The following is a 23,245-nucleotide window of genomic DNA, read 5'->3' on the forward strand; positions in this document are numbered from 1 at the left end:
ATCTTTCTATCAAATATCCACCCATCTGAAAGTTATAATCTTTATCTCATTGAGCTTGTTCACCAGTGCACACCACCAATTCACACACTGAGGCGAAGTATTCAGATTTTTGTTTTGAGTTTGTGCAAAGTAAGGAGCTTGTAAGACACAAAAGGCTGGCTCCCCTGTCATCAAAACTTTACACTACTTAAAAGTTTTAGCCAACAATGCCATCAGCATTACAGAATTTTTTCATTAATTAGCACTCACACCCCTTATATGCTAGTTACAACTCTTGTTTCTCATGATAATTAGCCCACATGCACAGTTCTTTCCTCCATTTGACTTGGGAGTCTGTTTAGAGTAAGTGGTCAATGAGCTGATTCTCATGATTTCCTACTGCTAGACTTACCTTTCCCTCAGTTACTGCTCAGTTCTGCTAACTTTGCTCCTGGTGGCTGTCATGCAGACAGCTCCTTCATCTTGGGATTGTCTTCCCTTTTCCTTAAAACAACAGATTTGCCAAGCATGCAACATTCACAATGCAACTGCTCAATCATAACTGTCTCGTTATAGCTACTGATTAACAACTAAAACAAATTGCAGTTTGAGTCAAATCCTGAGGGGCTCAAATCTTGAGTGGTTCAATAAAACGACTCCTGAATCTTCTAAAAACCTTTAATGAAAATTCTTGCCCAAACCAGGATGGCCAACCATGCCTGGTGCACCACAAGTACTGCCAGCCAGTCAAGGGAGGTGATTGTCCGGCTCTGCTCTGCACTGATATGTCCTCACCTTGAGTCCTGTGTGCAGTTTTGGATACCACGATATAAAAAAGATATAAAGGTATTAGAAAGTGTACAAAGGACAGCTACAAATATGGTGAAGGTCTAGAGAGAAAGCCATATGAGAGCAACTGAGGTCACTGGGCTTGTTCAGCCTGGAAAAGAGACTGAGAGGAGACCTCATTGCAGTCTTCAACATCATCACGAGGGGAAGCCAAGGGGCAGGCACCAATCTTTCTTTCTCTTGTGACCAGTGAGAGAACCCGAGAGAATGGCATGAAGCTGAGTGATGGGACGATGTTAGGAAAAGGTTCTTCCCCCAGAGGGTGATTGGGCACTGGAACAGGCTCCCCAGGGCAGTGCCCACAGCACCAAGCCTGACAGAGTTCAAGAAGCATTTGGACAATGCTCTCAGGCACATGGTGGGAATCTCGGACTGTCCTATCCAGAGCCAGGAACTGGACAGGACAGGATGATACAGTGATGATACAGATCTGTCCCTTCCATCTCAGGATATTCTATGATTCTATGATTCTGTGTTCAGTGGCCTGGTTTGCCTTGGCAGATGAGGTCACTTGGATCCTCCAAAGAGTCCCACAGATTTCTGAGGCACCATGTCCCTCCACAAAAAATAAAGCTGATGGTTCTCAAGTGCATCAAATCTATTCCTATTCCACTTCCACTTGTTATTCTTCCCACTGATTTGATCAACATGCATACCAACCTTAGGGACTCCTTTTGAAGCTGCTCAGGTTTTGGCTTGAGGCAGTACATCCCAGTCCTCCAGCACCTCCCGTAGCATGTGATTACATAGTCCAGCTGCTTCATGCCTGAATCCCTGTGTAACTCCTGAACAAACACCATCCAATCTTGCCAATTTTCTACTATTCAATTTACCTGCTACCCTGGCATCAACTGGAAACATCTCTTCCAACACTTCTACCCAAAAAGCAGCATTTTAGCATGAAAACCTCCCTGAACTCCTCTCTGATAAGCATGGGATTTAGTTTATTCATTACATTTTCTCTGTGCTCCTTTCACACCTTACCCAGCAGGCATGCAGACTCTGCATCAGGTTCCTGGTGCTTAGGGAAAAAAATTACTGCTACTTTTATTATCTTCACAGAATCACAGAATCAATTAGGTTGGAAAAGACCTCTGAGATCATTGAGTCCAACCTATGACCTGACAGCAGCATGTCAACTTGGCCATGGCACAGAGTGCCATGCCCAGTCTTTCCTTAAACACCTCCAGGGATGGGGACTCCACCACCACCCTGGGCAGCCCATTCTGAGGTCTAATTATCCTTTCTGTGAAGAATATCTTCCTAATGTCCAACCCAAACTTCCCCTGGCACAGCTTAAGACTAGGTCCTCCTGTCCTGTTGCTAGCTGCATGACGTTCTTTTTTAAGTTGATCCTCAATACATCATTATTTAATTTTTTTTTTGAGTGGGGAGGAACGTGTGTGCTTTAGTGTGTTGCTACAGTCCCAGTGCTCTGGTCCAGTTCCCTCACTTAGATGCAGCTAAGGGAAACATCCTTGGGGGTGCTGGATGACAGATGGCTCAATATGAGCCAGGAAGGTGCCCAGGTGGCCAAGAAGGCCAACGGCATATGGTATCAAGAACAATGTTGCCAGCCAGACTAGGCCCTGGTGAGGCTGCACCTCCAGTAGTGCGCTCAGTTTCGGGCCCCTGATTTTAAAAAGGTCATTGATGTGCTGGAGCATTTTTAGCAAAGAGCAACAAGGCTTATGAAAGGTCCAGAAAACATTATGAGGTATTATGAGGAACAACTGAGGGAACTCAGGGAGGACCCCTTTGCTCTCTAAAACCACCTGAGAGAAGAGGACAATGAGGAAGGGGGTGGTCTCTTCTGCTATGCCTACAGGGAGAGGCCCATAGGAAATGGCCTTAAACAGACTGGGGAGATCCAGATTAGATATTAGAAAAAAAACCTCACTGTTAAAGTGCTCAGGCATTGGATTAGGCTACCCAGGGAGGTGGTGGAGTCACCATCGTAGGGGTGTTTAGGTGTCTGGATCTGGTGCTGGGTTGATGTGGTTTAGTGGTTTTGCGGTTGCAGCAGCAGCACTAGGCTGATGATTGGACCGGATGATTCAACCTTGGTTGTTCTACAATTCCAGCCTTCAAACATACTGAAGGATAAGCCTGGACTTCACTACCCCTGTCTCTGCCCTTTTTTAGGCACCCCAGCTCATTCTGCTCATTCAAAACTACCTATTCCTTTTCTCCTTTGCCAGAATTCCCCAAGAAACCGTGACCTGTGAGAAAGAGTGAATGGCAGGGAGGCGGAAACCCCCAAGACGCGCGTCCCGGGATGACCTCCCCTCTTGCTCCTGCCATTCCCAAGCGGGTGGCGGGCGTCTGACGCCGGGTGAGCGGGGCTGGGACGGAAGGGCTGGCTAGGAAGGGCTGGGAAGCAAGGGCTGGCTAGGAAGGCCGGTCTTAGGGGGGTCGCAGCCGCCGCCCTCACGGCGCGGGGGGCGGGTCGGGCCCGCCCTCAGCGCGCCCCGCGGCCCCGGCGGAAGGAGCGGCCCGGCCCCTCCTCGCCGGCTGCTTCCGCCCGGTGTCGGCCGAGACAGCGCCGGCCGCCGCCGTGCCGGGAGCCGGGGAGCCTGCCAACGGGGAAGGTAAGTGCCGCAGCGGCCCTGCCCTGCCCTGCCCTCCCCTGTCCCTGTCCCGGGTCCGAGAGCCTCCCCGAGCCCGCAGGCCGTCACCCCCCGCCGCCGTGCGGGGCTGACCCGCAGCCTCGCCCAGCAGGGAGGTGCCGCCAGCCCGGCTGTGTCGGGTGTCAGGTCTGCGTCGGGTGTCAGGTCTGTGGCAGACCCGTTGCAGCGAATGACGCTGGTGATCTCTAGGCGTGCGTTAGAGGATGGACCGACACCTCCATCCCATGCCGAAAGAAGCGCTTCGTGCGTGTGCTCCCTTGACTTGTTTTGTCATGGAGGAGACTTCATGAAACGAGTCCTAAGTGGTGTCTCCTTTCCCAGAAAATAACTGAGGCGATGCTGTTTGTGGTGTTTTTTTCTGTGTGTTAGTGCTTGTTCCTGTGAAGCATCTCTCGGAGCTGAGTGATGCTTGTTATCTTGGTGCCATGTTATAAAACAAGAAACGAAGGAAAAGTCTGTGACCTGAAGGGCCTATAAATAGGAAAAGAGGAAAATAAGATTATAAATTCTTAAAAGCTAGAAGTGAGATGAGATTTTTTTAAGTGGAAAGAGGCGTATTTTAGTAGAGGAGGTGCTGGTTTGGAAAAGCAGGGCATCTTGCAGGCTCACACCCTCTTTTGGGAACCTGCTGTCTGTCAGGTTTGCTGTCGCTGCTGGTCCCAGGGCATCATCACTGTCAGCACCCACCTTCACGCCTGTATTTACTACACAAGAGGTGCCTGTGCCAGATGGGGTGAGCAGCAGGGTCAGGAAACAAGTAAATGCTGGAATGGAAATGTGCAGTAAAAGAAATTAGGATAATGATGAGGGGCTGTTTGAGGCATGACAGTTGTTGAGAGCTTTTTTGGTGGTAAGTTTTTTGTTGCATTGCAAAAATGAAGAATCAGCTTATTTTCTTGCAACTTAACTATAATAATAAAGCCTTGAATGACATGAATGATGCAGACTCTTATTTTTTAGGTGCTATATACTCCTGGCCCTCTGGGACCTTATGGTGCCCAATGAAGGCCTGGGAGCCCATCCACATGGGCCTGTGTCAGAATCTGGATATGAATCTGTGTTCTGTGTGCCTCAGAGACTAGAAGCCTTCAGTTACTAATTGTGATTACTGCAGCTTCCTATTTTCTTGTGACACTTCCTTATGATGCCAATGAGGGAAGTGGTCGCATGTTTATAGACCTGGGTAAGCAACAACACTAGGGCTTTATACCATCCATCATGAAATTGCTACAAGGTTTATATCAAAGTCAGTGATTTTTTATTAATCTTGTACAGCACCCTAAGCCAATGCCTATGAAAAAGGCTAGCATGTGTGATTCTTCTTTACCTAGTCCCACTCTGTGAGTGTCCACTCAACTTGCAATAAAGTGCAGTCCAGGAGCTTTCTGGAATACGTGCTGAGGTCTTAAAGAGCCACAGTGGATTTCTCCATCAACTCATCCTTGCCTTTGACCCATAGGTAGCTCTAGTTTTCCAAACATTCAGCCTCAAGTAGTTCTGTGGGTCAAAAATCCACTAACTCACTAACATCTGTTGGTTTTCGACACACTTCCTGCTACTTCTACATTGCATTATCTGTTTTGTTTGATTCACAAGAACAATTATAATAAATTGTGTATGTGTAATGATAAAACAAAATTTCCAATATGGCTGGCCAAGCCAAAGAACTTGACAGTTAATTAGACAAGATTTACCCTACAGCTTTCTAATTGTACTGTTTTCAGTGCTGGTTTTTGTTTTTAGTTGATAGTTTTGATTCATTTTAAATGAAACTTTATTTTCCCATTCTTGTGGTTTGTTACAATGAGGGCACCTTGTCTGGAAAAAGGGGTGGTCCCAATTTTGGATGGTGTCTTGGTTATTTTTATTGAGTATTAGAATCAGAATTTCAAGGTTTCAGCTTTAAAGCATGCTATGTATGCATTTGTACAGAAAACATGTTTGCAGGGTATGAAGGACAGGTAATTTTCACTTACTTAATTCAGGCATGCTCTTAATAGCAATGTGACTGTGTTTTTTCTGCTCCTGACAAACTGCTGTGTGGACACTTAATTCCCTGTGAAACGTTTGACAACACTGGATTCCAGGTTACATGTTGAATGATGACATTTAGATGTCTTGCGAGGCTTGTAAACGGGTTATACTGGGCCAACTAAATTATTCTGGTAAAAGAATATTCATAATAGGAAAAAAAAGTGTAATATGAAATGTCTGAGCTTAAAGAACAATTAAGTGTGAAACAAGTTGCAGTTTTCACACTGAATACAAGCTTGACTACATAGTCACTGGTGAAATGAATGAGAACTGCTTGTTTAGCTCCCTAGAGTTGCACAACCGCCTCATGTAGTGTGACAGCACCTTGTTACCATATGTTAGGTAATCCTGATGTGCCAGAACAATGTCTAGCCATCGATGCTACAACTTCAGGTTTGGCAGGGTTTCTTTCATCATTTTCCTTGTTTCTTTCTTCATTATTTTTTGCTTCCTCCTGCTGCTACCATGCTGTTCACTTGGTTCTTTCCTTTTTCCATCTCATCTCTAGCTTCTGTTTAGATTCTGTTCCCATTGTCCTTTGTTTAGACCAATTCTTTATTCAAATCTTTAGTTTTAAAATAAACCCAAACACTTGTGATACAAACTTTTTGCAGAGTCTGAAATTTGGAATGAGTGTCAGGTGATAACTGGATTCTTATTTGAAGCTGTGATGAGCTTCAACAACAGGGTTGTTCCTTTGTGTTTTTGTTCAAAGTCATGAGTTATCAGATTTAGCGGGGTTATCTTGATGGGAGGAGCTGGGCCCTTGTGCAAAATGCTGTAATAGAGTAACTTCAGGGGTTACTAGTGTGGTGGAGGAGCAAGCTGCAGTTTTCCCAGCATGGTGAATTGTCTTTGGATCCTCTTGTGACTGGAACTGTAGGTCTGTATGTCAGAGCACTGGCAATGTGTAGGCCTTCCTGTAGCACTGGTTCTGGAGAAACCCTCTGGCTCCTGCACCACTGTGTCCAGCCTGGCTGTTCAATTCCCTGTCCTGCCCTCCTGATGAGCAGAACCAGTGCTTTGTACTGGGAAGGACTCGGACTCCAGACCTCACATCAGTAGTACAGACAATTATATTGCTGTAGTGACTTGGAAAGGGATCTAATGCTGCTGTTACTCATGTCTTTTGATCCTTGCTTCTCCTGTTTGATTTCTATGTCCTTTGCACAGAGCTCCATACAGTTTGTTTTCGTGTCTCTGCTTGCAGTGCCTTTCTAACCTCTTTAGGTGAGTGCATGAGTATCAGATTGTACAGCTGGTGCAGGAAACATGAGGAGGTGGTAAGCAGCAAGTACGGGTTGAGGGGTTACTGGAGAATGCAGCTGTGACTAGTAAGTTGGTCTACTGTGAGTTGATGGGATTTTGACTTATTCTTTTTTGTCCTCATTAGAAAGCAAGAAAACCAGCAGCAGCTGGAGAGGTAAGCTGAAGGTGGGATAAACAGTTGATGTCAGAACATACACAAGCTGAAATAATAAAAGGAGAAAAAAATATGTTTTGAATTTGGAGCATATTTTAGGTTAAAGGAGAATAACTAACATGAAAATATGGAAGAAACAAAGAAATAAAGGATAGTTCCGTGGGGAGATTTATGCTGAACAGCACAGGAATGGATGGGGGAAGCCAGATCAAGGGTAGTGTGATGCTAATTGCACCTGAGAACTTTTTTTTTTTAATTTGATATCTGCTTCTTGCTAATTTTCATTATGCTCTTTGAACTTTGGATTACTTAACAAGACAGAAGAAAGAATAGTGCTCTCCATGAAGTGGTGAATCTTCTTCTGAGAGGAGGTGGAAAAGGAGTTATTGAACATAAGGAAAAAGAGATTTACTTTTTTCTGCTTTTGCCTGTTATTATTGCTGCTGAAAGATGGACGTTTTTACAAATGCTTAACTTCTGGGAGCTGTGGTTTCAGTGAATATGTAGGTTGCTGTTGCTTTAAATTGTTGCATTTTTATATTTCACTGAATGTTGGGCAGATTATCTGTATTACTTAAACATCTGTCCAACAGAAATGGGGGACCTGTAGTTCTTTTGATGTAGGAGAAAAAATATGAGTATAGAACATATGGTTGAAGAGCCAAATAATTTTTTGGTGGTTTTTTTTTTTTTCTTTTGAAAAATTCTCATTTTCCCTAGGAATAGTAGGAACCACATGGTAAAGAAACATCATCTTTGATTAGTGACCAAGTGTTTTTTTCCCAAACTCTTAGACCACAAGCAGGCTAATTTGCATGTATATGTTTCCTCTCTCTCAATGCTGTTTTCAGTTTCTTCTTGTCCATGTGTCCTTGATAACCTGTTCCTTCAATCTTTTTTTTCTTTTTTTTTTGCATCATATTTTGATATTTCTCTCCTTTGATGCAATACCCCGTGAAAGGCCATGTCTTCTTCCCCATAATTCACATAACTGTTCACTTTTGAACCTGCTTTGGTTTGTGTGGTGGTTTGTGCTGAATGAAGTTTAGAGACCAGGGATGTTTCTTCTCTTTGTATCCAAACATAAGCAGGATGGGTTGTTCATGAAGTATAACATCCCCACCTCTAACTTCAGCCAGGTTTTAACCCAGTCTGTAATCGTGGTGTTACATTTCAGTTTTGCCCACTGCCTCCCAAAATACTGATGTTCAACATAATTCTAATAAACAGGTTGCATACTTTGCAAACTTTACTATATTTGTGACAATTTTTTCATGCTATCCATTCCAAAGTGATTTATTCGCGCTTTGACTTTCTAGTGCAGTGGGCAGCTGGGAAAGTTTATTTACAAGATACTTTTGACATGAGTGTGCTGTGTCTTTGAAATTTGTTGGTCAGAAGAGACCTGGCATAGTTTTGTTTTTTCCCTGAAACCTTTTTTACCATGTAGCCTTTGTACTTCAGCAGCAGCTTTTTATGTTCTTTCACACAGATACTCTGTTTGACTGAGGTTTTGCTGACAGTGCAGTTTAGTCTCAGAATATAAAGTATATTTATCATACCTACATGTTATTCATGCCTACTACCTTCTGTTTATTCCCCTGTGAGGTTTCAGTTTTAAAAGCCCTGTTTTTTTTCTCTCTGGATACAGTATTTTAATGCAGTATTTGCAGGGAAAGTGATCTTTGATAGTTACTTTATTTCACCAGTAAATTTCAGTCTTTCAGTCGTGTGTACAAATGAACAGCTTTTTCTTCCTTTGAGACTAAAAGGTTTCCCAAAATCCCACTTTCTGTTCTGGAAAATTCTTCATATTACACCAAATGACGCCATCCTATTTGCTTTCATGCAAATGAAACTATCATTACTTCCTAGAGTAGATTTGTTTCTTTAAGCAACAGCTTTCTTGCTCATTTCATTTTAGGTCACGGACATTCTTAGTTTCATCATCAGGCCTGTGTTTTGACTGGGAAATTGGGAATTGGCTGGGAGAATAGCTACTACTTTCTTGTAATCTGTGAGATTCTCAACCTTAATTTTGCTTGTGAAATTACTTAAAGAAAAAACAAACCAAGATAAAAAACGTGTACTCTTTTGGGGTCATTTTCATGTTGGTAGCTCTCAACAGTTCACAAACAGTTCGCTTGTGAAAAAGTGAAAGTTACCATCTTGTTGTGATTAAATAGAATGGCAGGAAATAATATGTAGGACCTCTTCCACTGTATCCTGAAATGTGTTTGATAAAACATGCTCCACTTTTAGAAAGTCATGTCTTTATTCTTTTGGATACATTTGTGGTGTCTGGTATTGTGTGAAGCCTCAGGGACCCTTGGCCACACCAGGGTAACTTCCAGGGTTTTCTCTACGCTCGCTCTCACTCCGGTGCTCTGTTTTTCTAACCAAATGTTAAACTGTGGCAAATGGAGGGGCTTTGATCTAGCTGGTGACGAGGGACATGGACTTTGCTCTTGGAGCACTGGGCAAGCATAACTGGGGTTTTGTGACCTTTGTTAAGCTGAAGGTCTGTGATTGCCAAAGGAGGAAGAGACCAGGCATCAAACTTAGAGTGTTGTTGCCAGAGCTGTAGTGAAACATATCTGCTTGCCAACTGTTAAGTGCTGTAGACCACCAGTTGATGCTTTGAGGTGTGACTGCTTTCATGAAGGTTTCATAAAGGTTCATAAGTGTTCCTGATCCCCATGGAAGTCTTTCAATTTGCTTTTTCACCTGCTTGAGAGTGGCGAGGAAGTCAAGGCCAAGAGTAATGTAGTAGTTCCATTATGATAGTTAACAGAAGCTCTTTTTTTTTAAGTCATTAGTACATGCTGAACTTTTCAAAGATAAAAGTGGCAGTGACATACGAAGATTGGTTAAAAGTTGTGGTGGGCCTTTCTAATCCATTACCCAGGATTTTGATCATCTTATCTGTTGAGTAATTTTGTGCCAGACCAGTGTATCACTGTGGAATCTGAAATTGTTTTCCGATTTCTTGATTCCCTAACTCCAAAACTCTTTGAAATTATTTCAGAGCAAAGCACCTTTTTGGAATAAGGTTGGTGGGGAACTCATCTGTTCCTGATTTGAATTCTCAAATGGATCTTTCTAAGCTAACAATTTTTTGATTTGTGAGTGCTGTCCTGCTTTGATGAATAGCTGTCTCAATAATTGCTTTTATAATGTTTGACAGTGACATGTGCACCTTGTCTGGTACAAAATGGATACCCAGAAGCTGTTTTCCCTGCATCTCTAACACGGGGACTATGCACACTTTCTTGGTCATTGCTACAAGATTATTAATGGTAATACCACGTTACAAGGTCTTGCAGGGACATCCAGTTCTTAAAACTAGGTTTCTCTCTCCTTAGGTCTTTACACAATTCCCCATATGTTGTCTCTGAACTAGGTTCAGACTTGAGAAGTGATACCAGTTTTCATTTTGCGCTTCAACTTTTTATCATTACAACCCTAAACATTAGTAAACTGTTCCCTATTTCCACACGTGTCACTGATATTTTTATACAGTCATCAGTGAAATTCGCCCAGCAGTTTTACTCCTTGAGGGAGTGGCATGGGGGAATGACACAGGAACAAAACAGATTGAAGGCATTGTATTGGTAGCTCATCAAGTGATCACTAAAAATAAGGCTTCCTAATTACTTCACTGGTTTTAGAGGAAAGCAGTGTTATTTTGTATAATTATGTTGCTTCAATTGATGTGTCTGTAGTGTAAATTTTTTAGCTTTGTTCATTTTTACAAATAATGCCTAACAGTTTTTATTTACTAATTCAGAGCTAGTGTGAAAGGGACTTGTATACGACTTTGACAGAGAATTGTGTTGGAAAGTACAATGAAGAAATGTTTCATTTTTATGTGCTACTGGCTGCTGCTGCTTTTCTTACACAGAATTGGTCAAGATTTGTGACTGATGTCACAACAGCTTGCAAAGTCTTTGGCCTGTGTTTATTGTTTTCCCTGAGAAAATCTGGCATCCATTGTTTGTTGTTTGTCCAGATAAATCTTTGATGAGATCTGGGCATCATGTGTCATGTCGTACCTCATCTCTCACATCATGAAATCCACACTTCCCTTGTTCCTTTTTGCAGTTTTCTTACCAGGTCACTCTGTCCCTTTCTGGTTTCTAGCTATGAGCATGTAGGTTCCAGTCTGCAGATCAAAGACCTTATGTCAGGTCTGGATGATTCTCCTGTGGGAATATTGTAGAAGTTATCAGAGCCTTAGTGTAGAAGGCAGCTGAAAGAGTCTTGCTGTTTTTCCAGTTACTCTTTTGCATTCTAGTGTTGAATTCAGTCACATAAAATCACCTATTAGGAAAGGGTTTTTTTATTTTACCTGCTACACCTAATCAATAGAATACATCTACTTTACTTTATTATATTTTGGGGGGACTGGTTTTGTTTAGATTCCTTTTCTCTGGCCCAAATACTTAGTTATTGTCATGGACTGTGTTCTTGAAACTCTGCATTTACTAAAGTACTAGAAAACTTGTTTGAGATCCTTGTTGTACCTCCTGCTTTATTTTTTCTGCTGTTTTAGGGCTATAAGAATTGTAAGCTGTTGATTTGTGGAACACTGTGGAGAAAACTTAGTCCATCTTTCTGTTGAGATCAAAATTACTGTTTTGTCCAGCTGAGTCTTAAAAACCTCCAAGAGACAGTCTGCTGCCTTGCTAGCAATCATCCATTGCCTTCTTAGCATCTAGTTTTTTATGATGCCTTGGAGTGTCAAGACACAACTTGTGGCTGTTGCCTCTTGTTTTATCATCTTCCATTGCAAAGAAAGGTTTGGCTATGCTGCTTATGCACGTCTCCTTCAAATGGCTCTAGGCTGCTATTGATTACAGCATGGGAGACTGAAAAAGCACAGTTCATAAAGCTTTTCCTCTAGCCTAGTTATTTACTTGACCCTCCCAAGTTTCCTTGTGTTCTTGATGTGACGGGGTTGAACAGAGCTGGGCTCAGTGTTGGAGGTATGTTTCTGATGAAGATCCTGAGTTTTATAGGTGCCAGTATTGACCCAAGATTACTTGACAGCTGTCAGACAGTAGCATCTTATAAGCTTGTTCAGTTACTTTTCAAACTACGCAAGTCAGTTTATTCAGCCTGCATTTCCTTGGCCTAGAAAGGAGAATGCAGTGGGAGACAGTGCCAAAATTCTTAATAAGGCAGTGTGCATTACATTTACATATTTTCTTTCATTCTTGTGGCCAGGTATTTTATAATTTAGGGCAGTTGCATTGCTTAGTATGGTTTCCTTGTTGCAGACTGGTCTCTTATTCTGAACATCTCTTCCTTTATGTGACCAGAGGAACTTACACAATACAGCTGTGAATTTTCCTGTGGATTCAGCTGTGCCAGATCTGCCTATAGTGCCTTGGGTGCTCTTTCTTGCCTTTTCTGCTGGAAAATGGCTATGATTTTAACTACCTTTTCATCCTTAACCATCAAGACCTCCAAAGATTTACAGTGGTTTTTGATAAACAGCATCCTTGCAACTGACACTTTATGGTGTATCTAGTCCAGTCTCATGAATTTACATGCATCCATCTTTGTAGATTATCCCTAAGATTTAGTCCAGGTCGTTTCTCAAAAAGGTCTAAGCAGGTCCGGTTGCTGAAAGCATTGTCCCGTTGGAGGTTGTCCTGCCTTTCAAGGCAACTTGCATTATTTGATAGTCCTAATTGTTTGTGGGGGGGAGACCTTCCTTCACTACAACTTTTGACTATTTTTCCTTGTTCTTTGGACATATATCATATGCTTCAGCATCCATATAATCTAATTGGCTTTCTCTAGTACATTAATGTCTTTCTTGTATGAGGAGTCCAAAACTGGACTCAGTTCTCCAGGTGCAGTCTTTCCAATGCCAAGAAGCAGGAGATAAAAACATTCCAAGATTGCAGGCTATTCCTTATGCAGCCTTGTATACACTTGAGCTGGATGGTTACAGGGTCTTATTACTGGCTCATTTTCAGCTTTCTAATAATTTGTGTCTTTTTTTTGGAAAGCCACTTCCTAGCTTTTGAACTGCCAGCCTGTGTTGCTGCATTGGCTTGCTGAACTCTTGGTGCAGGATTTTCTGTTTTCCCATGGCTTTCATGTAGTTCCCACCTTTCCAACCGGTCAGGGTCCATTTGGATAGCAGCCCTGCCCTCCAGTGTTTCAGCTGGTTTGTCTTCCTCCCCCTGACATTTTGCAGGACCCTTCTGAGAGTGGCTCCTGTCCCGTGTGCAGGTGTTCAGTGGAGACATTGGACATTATTGCCCAATACTGATCCTTGAAAGACATCACTGGTACATTAGTGCTTGTTTCATGTTCTTGAGTACAACCTTGAGTGGGATTTATTTTTTTTAATCACTTTCTGTGAACTGAGACGAGGTTGACTGGCCTGGAGCTCCCTGGACACTGACACAGGCATGGTGGTTGCCTTTTTTTGCAGTTTCCAGACACGTTTCCCAATAATAGAATTGTTAAGGTTGAAAAAGAGCTCTCAGATCATTCAGTCTGACTATTAACCCATCACTTCCATGTTCATCACTAAACCGTGTCCCCAAGGGCCACATCTACACATTTTTTAACACTTCCAGGAATTCCACCACTCTCCTGAGTAGCTTTTTCCAATGTCATTGTAACTTACCAGAAAGGATAGAGAGTGGCCTCACAGTAGCCTTGGCCATGGACACCTTGGTGTGGTGTATGTCTCTTATGATTTTGTGAAACCTTGTATGTCAAATCTGCTGCAGTGGTCCTTTCTCCTTTATTTTGGTTTCACCATTGTTTTATGCAAGTTACCTTTGTCCTGCATCTTTCACTACAGCATTATGCTTCAGAGTAGGTACACCAACCTGTTTGTCCTGTCTTGTGATTGAATAGTTTATATGCCAGATACCAATTTACTTACTCTGATGACATTACATGGTGCTGGTCTGAGTTTGTGATAACTCTTTTATTGAAGATCTTTAAATGTCGGTCAAATTTTGTTATTTCCAAGTTTTCTTTGAAATAAAATGTCAAGTCCAAGTAATAGTGTAGGATGGAGCAGTAAAAATATGTTATCAGGAAAGAGGCATAAATAATTAGCCCGATGCTTGCAAAGTTCACTTAACTTTACTATCAGCATTTTACTTTTGGGTCAATTGAACCAAAGATGAAAAGAATTGGTCCTATGGCAGAGGTAATCTGCCCTTTGTGGATAACTCTGTTTCCAGATATTCCTGTCTGAAAAAAAAGACTGCAGGTGGCTTCTGGATTAGTAGGGAGACACCTAAATACACGTGTTGGTTTGCAGGTGCACATGTATGTCTTCATATGTTTTTACTATAGGCTTTGCTAACCAGGAGAGGATTTTTCTAATCTGGAGGTGGCAACCAAGAAACTGATCCCACAGTTATTCCCCTAATCAGTTCATGACACCTAAGGCTTTGTATCCTGTAACAGGAGTTTGTTTTCTGGTTGACACCTACGTTAAGGGTGTGTTAATCTAGAAGTAAAGCCCTGTCAATCAAAACCCATATTTTGATATTCTAACAGACATTTTGATACTAGATTAAGTAAGCACTCTTGACGGAAGCTGAATTTCTTGTAATACTTTTCCTGCATTTGGTTAGAGAATTTGTATGCAGAGGTGAAGAGAAGGAAGAAAATACTTCTTGGGATGGAATAAGGTCTTGATTTCTTAAGTAGAGGCATCTCTTTGAGTCTTGTTGCCTTTCTCCGTGATAGCTTGTGAAACTCCCACCAGTCAAGTTTGTCTTTCTGCCTCCACAACATTCTTGGAGCTGCTGTGGCTCAAACTGTGCTCTCTCTTTGGGCTGGCAGAGCCAGTAGGAGCCTCATCTCTTGAAACCTCTGCCTGTTAAATCTGTTTGATTGATAGACAATTTCCAAAAATTGTTTGGAAATTATGATATTTCTAGGGGAAATGCAGGCAATTTGTGCCAAAGATAGTTGGCTGTAATAGAAATACTGTTCTTCAAAGCTTCATTTAAGGAGGAAGGAGATCCAGAGGTATTTTTGGTTATTACTGATTTCACCTTGAAACAGTTCTGAATAATATTCTGGGAGAATATCCACTATAATTTCCCTGTTTTTCTCTTCCGTCCATTTTTATTACCAAGGACCATAAAGTTGCAAATTAAAAACTTAACAACAAATAAATAAAAATCCCTCAGACACTACATAGAGCTAATACAATGAAGCCATTTGGGATTCTCTCAGGCAGTTTTTCAAATAACCATTTCTTCTCTAGTGTGCAGTCTTCCTTTCAGGTACTGCAACACTGTGTGTTTTTGAAATTAGAAGTTAAGTTAAAGACTGGACCAAAGCTATGACAACAGGTCTGTGTGAACCTGAAAATCCTCCCGTGCCAGTCCAAAATGTATTGCTGAGTTTTCTGTTCTCATTGCTTAACTTCTGACCTTAATGTTGCAAATACTTCTTTGGAATGAACAGTTTTCAGTGGGACTTCCATTAAGATTTGTTGTGTGAAATCAATTCAGAATGAAAATATGCAACAGATTTTACTGGTTCATGATCAAAAACTTTGTCCAAAACCTACTTCCTCGGGTAAGAACTAGTTATGTTTGCTTTTTGGATTGTAAACACCTCAGAAAAGGAGTGACAACTTATGTTTACTGTGGTTGTTGATGTAACTGGATTTCTTTGTTAAAACTGTTGTTGGCTTCTTTCAGCTTTAAATAATTAAGAAATACAAGCAGGGGTAATGCATTAAAAATGTACCTCTTTATAGTTTGGCAAAACTGACTTTACTTACATTTCAGTCACTACAAGTTAGATAATAACATAGCAAACAATGAAGTAGTAAAGGTGTCTGCATAATCATTAAAAGAACTTCTTTTTGGGGATGCTTTTTGGGCAGATAGGGGTACAAGGTTTCATCCAGAGAATTTTGCTGTAATTGACAGCATTAAAGAATACTTCTCCACTCCACAAGTGTTTTCTGTTTGTACCATATTCAGTTTTTTTCGTGGTGGTACTTGTTAGTTCAAAACAAAACATTTTGTGTCTTTTCTGCGTTGGTTGTTCTTTATCTTAAACCTTTCAAAACCCCAGGTTAAAACTGGGGAAAGTAAGGAAATGTTGTTTCTTCAAGTGTACTTTTCTAATGTTGTCAAGTGTCATTATGTAAAATTTCAGTCAGATCTGTTCCTTTTTTGTTGTGTAGCACTGAGAATTTTTCAGTGACTATTAGTGAGGGTAGTGGCCCCCACTTAATAGTGCAGCAGACCTTGTAGATCTCTCAGGCTTTGGTTTACATGCCTGAAATTTCACAAACTAATTAGGAAATAGAATTTGTGTCCTTGTACTCAAAAATAAATGGTCCTTTTTCACTAAGCAAAAATAGTTGAAAGGCCTAATGTTATTTTTAACTATGCTTTTGATGGTTAAAGGTCATAGTGTTATGCTGCAATATCCAGTTTTATTACGAGACACACAGAACTTGCAAAGACATTCATGCACTAGTTCTGTTTGTTTGGTATTTTTTCATTTGTTTGCCTTCAAAAAGGTTTCAGATTAATCTTTTCAGTGGACAGTATGAACAAGAAATTTAAAATATTTGCCTTTAAGGTAGAATAGAGCTTACTGTCCAGTTCATCATTGTGTATTTCTGCGACAGAAACTCAAAGATGCTTTCTCTCATATAGTAGCAACATGTATCACCTTCTACAGTCCCTTCAAACATCAAATACTGACCGGGCCTCAGATTAATGGATATGACAGCTGTTGGGGGAGGGATGGTTTGGCTGGGTTTTTTGTAGTTATTCTGGTGGAAGGCATGATAGCAAAGAGAAAACTCTTCAAGTATTCACCTGTCATAACAATATCTTATTCTGCTCAACAGCAAACATGAGGTCGGGGTCAGAAGAGCCAGTCCCCTTACATGAAGAATTTATCTACTGTTGTGGAGCTGCTACCCATGTCTTAAAGTGTGGGCCCTGGAAAGACCTCTCAAAAGATGAAAGTAAAAATCTACCCAGGCTCTTGTTCATGATTATTCCTGGTAAGGATCTTTTTTTTTTTTTGTTTAAGTCTAGAAATTTGTTGATTGAAAGAGGTATGTCCAGTTTCATTTTCAAAATTCTCACTACCTAAGTGGTAGATTTTGGCTTGTGAACATGGCCAAAAACTCAGTAATATTGCAGTGGTGAAATTTTCTTTTTTATACTCGGTTGCTACTGCTACCTTTATTTTTAACAGTGCCAGAAGACAGCATTTAGGATGTCTTACTCATTTTTTTCATGGTGGTGGTTTACTGAGAGCATTGTGGGCTTTTGTTTGTTTTCATTGCTCTTCTTCCATTTATCTCTTGCACCTTGAAGTGTTACTGCAGTGTCAGTTGAATGCCAACTGACAGATTAAAGTTACAGTATTTCAGGAAAGATTCCGGATCCAGTTGTTTCTTTAAGTTGTTTTTTTAATAGCATAAGTTTTTTAACTTTGATTTTTACAGATGAATTTTTATGCTGACCCTCTTGAACTCAGTGAGTATTGTACAGCTCTTCATTATATTTAAATGTGGCTGTCTTAAAATGAGAGCTCTAAGCTTGTATCTGGCATATGTTAAAATTAATGGAGAAGTTCTAAGTTCATTGAAGTCTAGCAGTGAACTGTAGGAATTCTGTCTTCAGCAAAGTAGAGCTTGAACCCACTCAGGTGGTGACTCTTTGACCACCTTGCAGTTCGCAGATTTCTAATGCTTTCTATTGTTTATTTGGATGTACTGGATGCTGTTGTTATTTCTCCCAGAATGAGTGGTACAAATAATGACTTTTCTGAGTATCCACAACTTTGGTTCACTGTTAGTGTACCTAGTGGTTATTTATGGGACTGTGTGTGGCTTGGTCTTTGGTGGTGAAAGAGAACACAGGTGCAATTTTTCAGGGGTTTTTTTCAATGTTTTGGAAGGTCCATGGAATATTTTATGTTAGTTTCCTTGGGCACAATGGTTTTATGCTTTGCCTTCAGCAGCTGAATAGGAACTTCTTAAGCCAGTGACAGTGAAGTTTAAATTCTTTTCTTAACTGAAAAGAAGCCTTCTATGAGTTCATCTTGTTTTTTGGGGAATAACCTTTTGAACCAAATACTCTATGCAATATCTCTTTAGTGTCTCTCTGGAGGTACAAGCCTGATTTCATGCATGTCAATTGCTGCTTTCTCTCAGTTAAGGCATTTGTGGAAGGTTTAATTGAACAGCTAAGTTTAACAGCTAGAGTTTCTTTTCCTCACGAGTTCTGGAGCTTTCACCTGTCTTCAGACTGATACCTTCTATTTGGGGTGACAGTAGAGGCTGTAAGAAAGATAAATCTGTAAAGCTAGAGTATATCACTAGAAAGATATGTAGGAGAGGAGCACGAAAGTCAAACATTAGCATCCAAGGCATGGTACCTCTGCAAGGCATATAAGTTACTCTGTTCAAAATGTACCCAGTCACATACATTGCATGGTCTCCATATTCATCATAGGAAACTTTTAATGCAAGAAAATGTAGTGGCAGGACTACATGGAGCTGATTTCCTGCAGAACAGTTCTGTGAAGACTCCTTAATAGCATCTTAACAAGATAGATGTTCAAAAATAGACATCAGTGAAATATTCAGTGTACTTCTGTCATGGTCTTCAGGCTTTTGCAAGCAGCTTATTTATGGCTTTGCTCTTATTTCAGAATTATGTTGGTAATACGCTGGAAGTTCTCTCACTGTGAAAACAATTTAAAACCTCAGCAACCACTATAATGCTCTCTTGACTTCAGGTGCCCAAATTCAGTAGTGAATTAAGTTACCCAAGCTTCTTGCTGTGGCTGGCAGGGAGCTTGTGGGACCTGGCATAACAAAGTGCAGTTTTGCTTCTCATAAAACAAGTGATGGGGTTTTTTTGCTACTGTTGCATGCCTGATTTTTAGCCTTCAAGGGAAGGCTTATCTGACAGTGCAAAAAAACACTTCCTTAGAAGAGAGCTGGACATCTGACAACGTGTTCATGTACCTAAGCAGTCAGGATTAGATAGCATTCCCCTTGTGCTTTTGTAACTTCCCAAGTATGAAATGTGGAGCCCTTCTGGAGTCCAGCAATTTTCACACTTGAGAGGCATATATCCATGGTTGAGCTTCTTTATGGAATGAGGGAAAGAGGGGCAAAAGGACAGCTTGGTACACAAGTCAAGGACAGCAATATTCAGACAAGGGCAGCTCTGACTTTAAAAAAGAGAGCATGCACAGCCAAGTGTTGAGTGATTTGAACTGAAGGTGGTTAGTCCTGCTGCATTTGTTACTCTGTTCTGTGTATTAAACTGCTCTGGTACATACTTTTCCAGTCCTAATGAAATTCAGGCATATGATTTTTGTTAACACATAGTCAAACCAAACAGATTTGTGGGTGGGTATTTAGAAAGGTGACAAAATTCTCAGCTTCTGTTGGAATCAAATTGTTGCAGGAGATTTGAGAATATTTCTTGTATATTTATTTTTGTTTTGTGTTTTAATCAGGTTACTTCAGAACAGAGAGGATTCCTCTCAGGTCCAACTTAACTTTCTCCCTCTCCCCACTTTTTAAAAAAAATAACTCAACAACATTCTTCTACTCTGAAATCAATGACTTAAAATGAAACAGGATTCTGCCTCTTGAGAACTGATAGCTCACTGTGCTTGAAGCAGTTGAAAAACAGAACATGCAGCAGGGTTTAATCTCATTTAACTGCAACAATGTTTTGGTTTTTTAGTGGCAGTGTGAGTGAACTTATAATTTTTATAAAACTTTATTAATTGAAATGTTTAATACACACTTTGTTTCTTAGCATTTCTTCTTGTGTCCACAAAACCTCTGAATAGTAGTAATAGTGTGTTTACTAAAGTAATTACTGTGTAGGCGGTCCATTTTTCCTCAGTCCAGAATATATGCATCTACTTGTTTGACTTTCTTAATATGAATTCTTTTCTGTTAAAATCGATGAGGTTTACTCATGGGTATAACATTAAGTGTGTACAGATGGAGGATCAGGTACATGATTTTCTGGATATGTAGGTATAATGAAAAGGAATTACTGTTTTTCCTCTTGTGTCCTAAAGGACTGTGTTTGCTTTTACAGTGTTTGTTTAGTGTAAAATTAGCAGTGAAATACAAAATCTTCTACGGCAATATTTAACATGTCTTGTGTTCATTGAAAACCATAATCCACAAAGTATAATGGAGTTTTTTTCTGTTTTAATAGTATCTATTTGTGCCTGTGTATTTATGAAACGTTTAGTCTTGTAAATAAATACTCTACAAATTTTAAAACCACTGTGCTGTTTAGCTTATGACATTTTGCTTTTCATCAAAGTTTTTCTTGCCTTTCATTGCAGGGGTACATGGGGATACCTTTGTTTCAGGCTTCCTAATTTGTGTTACCATTGCTGTAAACAAGGCAATTTTGCAATTTACAGTCTTGTACTTGGGAAGCATATATAATGTAAATAATATTTTTTTGTGGTAAATCATGTTATACATGTTTCATTCATTAATGTACAGAAATAATTTCAGAATCTGGTTCTCTGGCCTGCATTCAGAGTACTCCCTATGCCTTGCCAAGTTTCTTGATCTGCCTGTTTGCAGTTGAATCACTGCTGGGTTTTTGGATCATGTTACTGTTTTACCAACTCATGCTGTCACTTGGTGCTGTTTAAGGGCTATGAGGACTTAAACACAACATTTTTTCAAGTATAAAGATATTTCTTCTGAACTAATTCTCTGAGTCAAGAATTGATTATGCACAACAGAAATTGCATATTTGGATTCTCATCTCCTAGGAGTAGTTGCATGTACTTACATCAACAACACTGCTTCACTTGAAGACTGTTGAACTGTTTTTCAGCAGTGAAAACAGTGCAAACAATTTGTCTGGATTATGACAAGTCTTTAGTACACTCACTCTTGAGATGAGAGTTCCTGTTAATTTTAAAATCTTTAAATTGCCATTTTTAGGTGTAACATAGGGACTCTAAAAAGCTTTCTGTACGTTATCTGGCTTTGTCTTCACCGGCTGTTTTACTTAGCAGTCATCACTCTCAACACTTGCATAAGGAAGGTTATAGTAAGAATCACTATCTTATAATACGTCTCAGTAAAACTAAACGTATAGCCCTGAAGCTTAGTTTCTTTGTATTTTGTTCCTTTGGCTCCCACCAAACCAGCTTTTTGAAAGTTATTAATTTTTCACTCTGCTCATCAGTTACTGGAATTAATTGTTCTTCAAGAGGATCTACTGTCACCAACGAGACCCAGGGGTAAAAGAATCTATTTCCTCATTCAGCAAACTGTGTAAAGCATGTTTAATTCTCTTCAATTTGGTTTTAGAATGGACATTGATTTATATAAAATTTATGTGACTGAATGCCCTTGTTGGTACAAAATCTTCCTGTTACAACTTGGTCTGCAACACCTGAATTAGATGTAGTAAGGACTCTCAGTATCAGCAGATGAGCTTGCAGTGTGTAGCTTCTGGCAGCCTTAGCCAGGATATAATCTGGAATCCTGTATGGAATCTTGGCACCTCATGTGGATGGGTCAGACTGTTTATGTGAAGCAAAATCTGATTTTGGGGTCAAGACCATAGAGTTACTTGGGGAAGGTACTTTATCTTCTCAGACACTTCTTTCCAAGTCAGCAGCCAGGGTCTCCTCCCCCAGCACATAGCAGTGTTCACGATTTGCCTTTGAAATGCAGCTGGAGGAAAGGGAATGTTGCTGGCAAGGGACAGACATAGAGATTTTTTTACCTCCTGGGCAGGGGGAGTTCTGAGTTCTGGGTCATCTGTGTTTTGTTCCTAAAGGCACTGACTGAGCTCCAGCAGCAATTCTGTGAACCAAGTTGAGAACCTGTTCTTTCTGAACGCATTAGGCAGTTTTTTCCTCTTTCTGGTTTTGTGGTTGGTTGTTCTTATTTGAAAGAATAGTACCAGAGCATCATCCAGGGAAAAAAGTCTGTCTCTGCAGTTTTGTCACTATCAGCAGGTTTATGAGTGCTCTTATGAAGTTTGGTTTGTTTGTTTCCTTTTTCTTGGTGTTTTTTGGGTGTTTTTTTTTTGGGGGGGGGGGAAGTAGGGGGGTGATCAAACTGAGTCCATGACATGATTCCATGATGACCTGGTTCAGAAAGGGACTCTAAGGCCCAGTTTCATCCAGCCTGATTAAACAGCTAGTTCAGGTGCTGGAAAAGGAGCATAAATTTCTGGGTGGTTTGTAGAATCAGCAGGCAGGGATGGCACTGCCAGGAGCATTTCTGCCTACTAGGGGTAGGTGGCTGCCCTGAGGTGTGAAATCTCCAGCTGTGGAGGTAATCAAAACTTGACTGTGTGTGCAGCCTGCTCTGACTCTGCATGAGCAGAAAGGAGCTGGGCTCAAAGATCTTAGATCATCCCTTCCAAATTCAGTGATGCTGCAAATGTGACCCCTGAACTGGCCATCCAGGCTCCTTGTCCATGTGTGGATTCTGGTCTTGGTTGATACTGGGATACTTTCAAAAGGTAGTAAAGTCTATGGATAATCTTAGATAAATACTTGGTCAGAATGAGTTGTCCTTCCAAAAGGTGTAGTTTGCCTTCACAGCTGCACTGAGCAGTGAAAACCTTAACAATGAAACTGGCTTTGTTAAGTGTTGGGAACCAAATAGAATTAAAAATTGGTAAGGAATGAAGCATGCTACTTAAATACAGTATAAGCAGAGGATGCCAGAAGAGGGAGCTGTTCTAAAGATTAGAAAAAACAATAGTGCTTTTTGGCAAAGTTATTGCTATAATAGCCAGATATACCATACTACAGGCTTCAGGCTCTCCTCTGAATGCACAGGTAAGCATTGACTGATTCTCTACTGTATTCTTATCAGAAAAAAAAAATAGTAGTTTTATAAAACTGTGTGGCAGTGATTAACCAGTTATGTTAGTTGTTGAGGGTCATACAAATGAATGCCTTTTATTTGCATTAGGATGAATGAGGTAAAGCAAGTTAAATTAGAGCAGAGTGCTGAGGCTTTTGTTCCCACCTTTCCCTTGGGTTCCTTCTCAGTATATGGCCAATCATCCTCAAAAAATATGTCCCAAAGCACCAAAAAATCTTCATTCACATTTACAGTATTTGTAATTATACAATAACCTCAGCTTCTGAGCTAGCATTCACTTACAATCAGCTAACACCAAGTAAATAAATTAATATAGAAGCACAGCTGCATAGAATGAGACAACAAATACATCCTTTCTGGAATGTTTAAATCATTGACCAGCTCCATGGGCAGCTCCACTCTTACTCACTGTGAAAAATTCTTGTGCCG

General features: G+C 40.6%; 1 protein-coding gene across 1 annotated transcript in view; it reads left to right on the forward strand.

Annotated features, from left to right (window-relative positions):
• Nucleotides 1–3,189: 3,189 nt before the first annotated feature.
• LDAH (lipid droplet associated hydrolase) overlaps nt 3,190–23,245 on the forward strand; it is a 112,693-nt gene continuing 92,637 nt past the window's right edge. Inside the window, exons 1-2 of the mRNA XM_038131293.1 lie at nt 3,190–3,419; nt 16,793–16,951. Coding sequence (XP_037987221.1) covers nt 16,798–16,951 — 154 coding nt within the window. The 5' untranslated portion in view covers nt 3,190–3,419; nt 16,793–16,797. The remainder of the gene's footprint in view (nt 3,420–16,792; nt 16,952–23,245) is intronic.

This window comes from Motacilla alba, chromosome 3 (assembly GCF_015832195.1).
Source record: "Motacilla alba alba isolate MOTALB_02 chromosome 3, Motacilla_alba_V1.0_pri, whole genome shotgun sequence".
Taxonomy (NCBI): domain Eukaryota; kingdom Metazoa; phylum Chordata; class Aves; order Passeriformes; family Motacillidae; genus Motacilla; species Motacilla alba.